This window comes from Chenopodium album, chromosome 18, assembly GCF_948465745.1.
Source record: "Chenopodium album chromosome 18, dcCheAlbu1.1, whole genome shotgun sequence".
Lineage (NCBI taxonomy): Eukaryota > Viridiplantae > Streptophyta > Magnoliopsida > Caryophyllales > Amaranthaceae > Chenopodium > Chenopodium album.
The window spans coordinates 15,163,732-15,172,252 of NC_137851.1; the positions used below are offsets into that span (position 1 = coordinate 15,163,732).

An 8,521-nucleotide genomic window follows, 5' to 3' on the forward strand; every position below is an offset into this window, starting at 1 on the left:
ACTTTCCTTTTTCAGCTGTTTTTAAACACTTGATCCATTTCCTTATTTGGAAAGCTTTTACAATATTTAATGAATTCCTCTCACCTAGTAGACCCACAATTAATCATATTTTATTAATTTCATGTTCTCTCTCCTCCAATTCTCTCAACTACTTTTGCTTTTTATAATTTTTTTTATTCTTCCACCTAGCCCACTACCACCATATTTCATTAATTTCTCCTAAAACTCCGCACATAGAGAAATTGAGCAAGTATTTAAAAAGAGAAATTCTTGGGCTATACTAAGTTGAGTCCGCTTTAGACTCAACTAAATGAAAAAAAAAACAAAAAAAATTAAAATTAAAAAGGCATAATAAAACAAAATAACTGAAAAAGAAAAAGGGACCACCACTTTGTACAATTAGATTCCCTCCCCAAAATTTCACCAGCCACAACAATGAATCTATGGCCGGAAAAATCCCCAAAATTTTCCCCAATTTTTTCCCTCTCGAATTTTGGTAACATAATTAATGGGGTTCCCTCCCCCTACCTCAAAGCAATAGAAATACACAAAATAGTAAATTGAAGCTCCAAAGTGTTCTAAAGGCCCCAAATTTGAGAGAAGCCCTTATTCTGGGAGTAATTAATTTCCGAAAATTGAGTGAGCTACAATTTTGGATCTGAAAATAGAAGAAGTTTTGGTGCGGATTTGTAGGTGGTAGGTGCGGTTGGCGGAATGGATTATGGTAATTCGGGGAACAAAGACAGTGAGATGATTGAGGTAAGTAATGATTTTGATTTTTTTTTTTTTTTTGTTTGTTTCCCCAAAATTTAATTGATTTTGATTATGGTAATTTCGGTTTTATGAAGTTGAGAATTGGATTTTGAGAATGCTTTGCGAAATTGAACAATTTATTTTAGTTCCATATTTAAGAAATGGGTATCCTAATGTTGAGAAATAAAATTTGAGAGTCGGATTTTTAGAAATTGAACAATATGGTGACATTTGTTTCTTCTTGAGAAATTGAACAATATGGTGAAATTGAGTATGCGTGAACAAGTATAATTTTCAGTAATTGATTAATTTATATTTGATTTGTAGTTACTTATCTTTAATTATTCAACAATACACAATTCAGAACCATACCATCATGCATGAATACAAGTGTTGCAACGTTAACGTTTGTATACCATCTACATGGTTAATGGTACGTACTGGTAATACCAACAACCATACATGAAATAGTAGTTAGTACATGTGAACTATAAATGGGTAAAAGGTAAATTAAATACTTACTTAGGAGGAAATATCTACTCTTTGCTGTTTCATGACTTCTATTGATCTTGTTGTGGTGTTCTATTCTTGCTTTGTGTTTTATTATGATTAGGGAAGACTATGTTTTGATTAATTTTTTGTTTGGTTTGGTTAGGAGTGTAATGTTGTGAACTAGAACCAAGATAAAGAGGAGGGCACATACCTAAGCTGCAGCTCATATAGTTGTTCTGATAGTGATGAAAGTGATCATTTTGATTTGAATGATGATTTGAATAATGATGTACATGAGGGTTTTGACTTGAATACAGACCCTCCTGCTGAATGTACATTACCGGGGACGAATGTAGTGTGGATTTACAATGTGCAGGCTTAGAGAGTTCAGGTAGATGTGTAGAGGCAGCTGTAGTACCCCCAGAAGTAGGAATGGAGCTAAGTAATTGGGATGACATGAATAATTATTATCGTAATTATGGGAAGCAAGAGGGATTTGGTGTTGTACGTATAGGTGGTGGAAAGACAAGATCATATAGCACTTATGTTTGAAAGTGTGAGTGTTACGGTATGACAGCATACAGGAGGAGGGTTAATGGGAAGAGGGTTGTGGTTTATGATGAGCCATCTGTGAAGAAGAAGAGTAAAAAATGCAACTGCCCAGTTATGATGTATGGGTAAGGCAACAATGAAAGTGAATGCAGATCAAGAAAGTAGGTAATAGGGGTGTCCATTATTCGGATAAAAACCGAAATCCAACCCAATCCAAACCGAATTTATCAATTCGGATTGGATCGGATTGAATTTTTTTGAAAATTCGGATTTTCGGATCGGATTGACCTTGTTTGGATCCAAAAAACCGAAATAACCGAATTATGAAAGCGTTATTTTACAAAAAAATATTGTTAATATTAATCATATTAAACTACGTTTATGATTATAATATATTTAATCATGTAAACCTATGTTTTCAATACTTGTATAAATCATGTACTACTATATTTTCAAGAATTGAATTTTATTAATGGAATTTTATTTTTATAATCGCATTAGACCCAAAAAAATTAGCAACGTATTTTAATTCGGATTTTCGGATTGGATCCAAATAACCGAATTATAATTCAGATTGGATCGGATTGGATTTGGTAAGTAATTCGGATCGGATTGGATTTGAAAATTAAAAACCGAAATTTATTTCAGATCGGATTGGGTTTGGGCTAAATCCAAACCAAAAACCGAATGGACAACCCTAGTAGTTAATGAGCACAATCACATAGTGAGTCCCAAGTTGTCAAGACACATTGCAATGTATAGGAAGGAAAAAATTACGTACTAAGCATTTGGAGCATAGGATTGAAACTGACCATGCATCTGGCGCCCCGGTAGGGCAGATATTCAACAACTTGGCGGGCCAAAGACATGGTGTTGAGAATGTGGGATTCACGAAAAAAGATATTCATAATTTGGTGAATAAGAGGAGGTTGAAGTTAAAAAATGGTGATGCCGCGGCTATGGTGGAGTATTTTGATAGAGTGACTGCAGATAATCAAAAAAAATTTCACATGCATCGCCTTGATGAAAAGGGGAGATTGAAAGATATCATGTGGGTTGATGCCCGGAGTAGGGAAGCGTTTCAGTATTTTGGAGATGTTGTCTACTTCAATTCAACATACTTGACAAACCAGTGTGAGCTCCCCTTTTCGAACTTTGTCAGGGCCAATCACCATGGTCAGACAATCCTACTTGGATGTGCTTTGGTTTCCCATGAGAATGCCGAGACGTTTGAGTGGTTATTCAATACTTGGGTTTCTTGCATGGGTGGAAAGCCCCTGGCTGCAATCATGACAGATCAGGATCCTACTATGAGGAAGGCAATAAGAGCTGTTTTCCCAATGCCGCAAGCACGTCATCGGTGGTGTTTGTGGCACATCATGAAGAAGTTCAGACAAAAATCTGGTGTTATTTCTAATTACGAAGATGTTAAAGAGGCATTGCAACATGTCATCTACAATAGCATTACTCCAGAGGAGTTTGTTGATTCTTGGTGGGAAGTTGTGAATAAATTCAAGCTTATAGAGTATGAGTGCTACGAGTGGCTGGAAGGTGCGTTTGTGTAATGTAATAATAGCTTGTTAATATTGATGTTTTTGCTGGTGATTGCATGATGAAATTCAGTCTATGCTTATGCTATTTTTGTGTTTGTGTTTGTTTTGCGAGTGTATGTGAAGAGATGCCAATTTGTTGACCAAACAAAATAGGTTGTAGTTTCTGTATGTGAACATTAAGTGAGAATTTAGTTTGTTAAAACATGAGTTTTTTAAAAATAAGCATATAATATGTAGAGAAATTATCTAAGTGAAAAAAATTTACTCCTTGTTTTTTTTTTATTTCTTCGGGTTCTTACTCTCTGATTTTTTTTCAAGGCTTTGGGTTCTTACCGAGTTGTTAAATATTAAGTTATAATTACTTTCAATTAAAGCTCGCTCAACAAAAAATCACATTAAATTGTCACTTTAAGTGTAGTTTGTTGATGAGGCCGATCATAACATACTAATAATCAGCATTATAACTAAGATAAGTGTTAATTACCTTAGAGTGTGTATTCTTCATCTATTTTCTGCTGCTAGTACTTTTTGTCCTGCAACATGCAACTTTGAATCTAACACATTTCACTTTAATCTGTTGCCCCCATCAGAATTCTATTGTTAGTTTAATAGTTTACTTATGAATATTTGAAGCAAGAGTATTATGCTTCCTATGTGTATCCTAAAGAAGCTTCTTTGTTTTGGAGATTTAGCATTCACTAGGTTGATAAACAATATTACAGATTTAGCATTCACTATTGTATACCATCATACCCTATATTGGTATTTATTGTATACCATCAAATCCTATGTTGAAATTAATTGTATACCATCAAACTCAATGTTGGTATTTATTGTGTACCATCAAACCCTATGTTGGTGTACCATCAAGCTTCTTTGTTTTGGAGATTTAGCATTCACTAGGTTGATAAACAATATTACAAATTTAGCATGGGCTACCCAAAATTCCAAATTTCATTCAGATGTCAGACCTTCAACTTCTATTAAGTTGAACCATTTTAGAGAATTGTGTTAGAAAGAACAACAGGGAAATTATGGGAATATGCTTAGAAAAGGGATGATGGAGAACTTAATTTTAACAAGAATTAACAAAACAAATTCATGGGAAATGTTTGTGGTACGCATTGTATACATTTACAAAATCTTTCTAAAATGGGAATACTTATGTTTTCTGAATTTCTTGGCCTTTCACTTGAGTCCATATATTATAAATAATGTTTCCTTGTTTGATATTATATCTTTCATGTGTCTGACATTTGGATATAATGTGTATGTAGCTCTTATACCCACATCTCAGTAATATAGGCTGCAATATGCTTGTTGAGTATTAGGTGTCTGTTAATGTTTTTCCCCTCCTATTAATGATAAGTATTAGGACTTCCAGTTGATGCTTAAAGGGCTTGTTAATCGTTTAAATGCCATATTTATTTGGATAGGCCTATACGAGGAACGAGAGATGTGGATTCTCGCATATGTGAAAGGTGTGTTTTGGGCAGGAATGTAGACAACTCAAAGGGTTGAGAGCATAAATAGCTTTTTTGATAGATATGTTAACAATCATACCAGGCTATGTGAGTTTGCTCCTAATTACTGTAAGGCGATAGAAAGCCGAGCAAACGATGAGAAGGAAGCGGATGCCAACTGTACACGTTTTGTGAGACCTTTGATATCAGAATTTGGGCTGGAACGTAAATTTCAGAAGTTGTACACGGATGCGAAGTTTGTAGAAGTACAAAACCAGTGCAACCGAGTCGCATATGTTACTCTTGTATCAAAGAAGTCGGTGTCACATAATGAGGAGGAGTATGTGTTCTCAGACCGTGTATGGATATATTGCAAGAAAAAAAGGAAGGAGACTCCTCTTTAAGGTCGGGTGAAGTATTATACTGTTTTGTACAACAAAGAGAGACAGGAGGCGTACTGTGACTGTCGCCACTTTGAATGTCATGGGATAGTTTGTAGGCACATAATTAAGGTTGTAGACATGAGTGGCGTAACTAATGTCCCTTCCATGTACATACTTGACCGGTGGAGAAAGGATATTAGTAGGAAATACACTCTCGTTAAAGGTGTCTATCATGATGCGTCAAAAATAGAAGAGGTTCGAAAATATGATAAGTTGATGTTAGCCCTTGAACCTGTTGTATTGCGTGGTTCAGCATCAGATGAAGTTGTTGAAGTCTTGATGGACTTGATTCAGCTAATGAGCATTAAGGTCGATGAACTTTGTGTGTTGGCAGAAGGGTTAGGCCAAGGTTCTGGTGGGGATGAAAGGCTTAGTGTTGATGTGGAGGCAGTGAAACATGCTACACATCTAACTCCCAAAACCCCAAGCTCAGTTAATAAAGCAAGCGCTGCAGGTTCCTTAGACACACCTAGTTCTACATGTGTGAAAGATCCAGAACCTTGAGGTAATAATAAGAAAGGCAGACCTCGAGCAACACGGTTTGTATCCCCAGTAGATCGAGAAAAGGCCAAGGCCAAGGTTCCAAAGACATGTGGTAAGAAGAAATAGGCCAAGAGGCATAACGATCATTTAGAATATGATTATGGGATTGTCTAACATCCCCATGAGTTCCTGCAACATCCTGCGGAGTTCCAACAACAAGTAAGGTTTTCTGATTTTAGTGTATCATGTATGTCACATGTTCATTACTTTCATTGCTCAGTATTTTTAACAAAAAGTATTGCGTGCATGTTTGTTTCCCCAACGTGTTACCTACTCAGCGTAATCCCCATTTCTAATTTTAGGGGGGGATATGTTACACCTCCAACAGCATAACAATATTTTAGTTAACAATAGTCAGGTATATGTAGTCTAGTTAACTAATGCATTTAGTGTGTAACCTTTGCGTTGTGATATTGGTGTATTGGATACAAATAAACAATTACCACCTGTTTGTATGTGTAGCTCAACCAAGGATAGATATTATGCTGGAATTGGGAGTGGGGCCTTCGGCGTTGAACGGAAGGGTACTAGCTAGTGGGAATCATATCAATTAGCAAAGTGCGGCAGTTGGTTACTTCACTAACAATGCGTACCATGGACAACTGCATTTTGGGGATGGTTGCCACTTTATCAATCCTGGCTTTGCCCCTAACACGACCATACATACTCATTCTAATTTCTCTAGGAATAATAATTGATTATTGACTCAATAAGTTTGTTACAAATTCATTTCACAGCCTGTGAGTACTGTTAGAACTGACATATTGTAATTGTACGCTATTTATGGCTTGGATAGTATGAACTAGAAATACCAATAGGATTCTTATTTGATGGTGATGGACTCAGTTGTATATGCACTTATTCAGCTTTCATTAATCATTACTATTGCCTTCATCAGTAATTGTACAATTTAAGCTCACAATAAATACCAACATAGTGTATGATGGTATACAATAAATACCAACATAGGGTTTGATGGTATACAATAAATACCAACATTGGGTATGACACGGTATACAATTAATTCCAACATAGGGTATGACGGTATACAATTAATACTAACATAAGGTATGATGGTATACAATTAATACTAACATAGGGTTTGATGGTATGCAATAAATACCAACATAGGATTTGATGGTATGCAATTAATACCAACATAGGGTATGATGGTATGCAATTAATACCAACATTAGGGTATGATGGTATACAATAAATACCAACATAGGGTATGATGAGTGAAATAATATCATCCTTGACATCCGCGATCCCTTTCCCCTGGTTCTCCAAGTTCCTTCACGATGTCGAAAGTCTTCAACTTTAGCTTTTCCCTTTTCGACGTATGTATAACGTCGAGTTTGGAGCAGTGGACTTTACCTTGGACCATTACTTACCTGTTTGGTGTGTTCATCTTGTTCATATTTTCTCTCTATTTTAGAGAGGATCACTTTTTTAGAAGAATAGGAGACCAAAGTAGTGTTCTTTTTCATTGACTTACAAAAATAGGATTGTAGTATATAGAAAGTGAATGTGAGGTTCGCTTATATGTTCGATTTAAAATATTTTAATGCAAACATATAATGTTCCTTGTATTATTGGTATGCTTCACGATAAATATAAATCATCCAACCGAAAAGGTTAGCATACCAACCGGAAACATATCCATAATTTGGTTACAACCATTTAACATTTAATTGGTATGTTAATCTCTGATGTAAATCATATTGGTATGCTATCATACAAAGAAAAAGCTTATGATATACCATTCAAAAAAATAACATAGTTAGAATTGAATTAAAACGTGATACCAACGTAATATAACGTAATATCAACAACACGTACTAAGATTTAATATTACGCAAGAATAACCGTAATAATATTACAGTACTAATACTTAAAATTAGTCTTAGATCTAAAAGGTCGATAGCCATAGTAACTTATACAATAACAACATAATTCCATAAGCATAATTTTTCCCGTACTAAATTTTACAAAATAGCTCCATTATAATTAGTCGATAGCCGGATGGTGGATAGTCAAGTGTTCCAAGCATTTCCATACTTGAGTTCTTGCAAGATCAGTCACACAGTGCTGCATAAAGTGCAGTTGGACATTAGTTGGTATACCAACATAATGCAAATATCATTGTATTGGTATTATGGTCGAAGACAGTTAGTAGCAACAATTACCTTATGGAGAAAGAAACCTGAAACAACTCATTATAGTACAGGTTGGTGGTGAGGGTTGTAGCATCTGCGAACCTTAGTTCAAATAGCCGGTTCCAAACAAGAATGACACCACCAACGCACCCATAAGGACATGTACCCAAGACGCGATACTTCCTTGGCATTTCAGCAGTAAGTTTCACAAGGGTTTCCCGATCTACTCGAGATTCGGTAATGACCCACACAACTGGACGAAGCTCATTGAATAAGGTTCTGAAGTTTTGAATGAATGAATGACGATCCACACCCCTCGCATTCCAGTGCAGCGCAGTGGTACCTCTAGGGATCAACTTGGCATTCTCGGCATCGGGCCGACGTTCACAATGGAGATCTGCCTATATGTAACGTCGTGGCTTGAAATACATTCTCCTCATAGCAACACTGAAGCATAAAAAGTGGCAAGTAGAATCCACTCGAACTACAAGAAGAGAATCGGTGTAGGGTGCCATAAAATAATATTGTTTGCCCTACCTCATTTGCAACCGAGACTTCAAAGG

At 35.8% G+C, this 8,521-nt stretch overlaps 1 protein-coding gene across 1 annotated transcript; it reads left to right on the top strand.

Annotated features, from left to right (window-relative positions):
- The first annotated feature begins 714 nt into the window (after positions 1–714).
- LOC145591900 (protein FAR1-RELATED SEQUENCE 5-like) lies at positions 715–5,217 on the top strand. The gene is made up of 8 exons (XM_081648383.1): positions 715–759; positions 1,430–1,577; positions 1,622–1,717; positions 1,823–1,888; positions 2,560–3,348; positions 3,421–3,463; positions 4,787–4,831; positions 4,917–5,217. Exons 1-8 carry the CDS (start codon positions 715–717, stop codon positions 5,215–5,217), a joined length of 1,533 nt encoding a protein of 510 aa, XP_081504509.1.
- Positions 5,218–8,521: the final 3,304 nt, after the last annotated feature.

Excerpts from the sequence above, each read along its gene's own strand:
- LOC145591900 (XM_081648383.1), top strand. The coding sequence starts at position 715 with ATGGATTATGGTAATTCGGGGAACAAAGACAGTGAGATGATTGAG. Across the intron at positions 1,578-1,621 it reads TACAGACCCTCCTGCTGAAT|GCTTAGAGAGTTCAGGTAGA; the intron begins GTACATTACCGG and ends TACAATGTGCAG. Across the intron at positions 4,832-4,916 it reads GATTCTCGCATATGTGAAAG|GCTATGTGAGTTTGCTCCTA; the intron begins GTGTGTTTTGGG and ends CAATCATACCAG.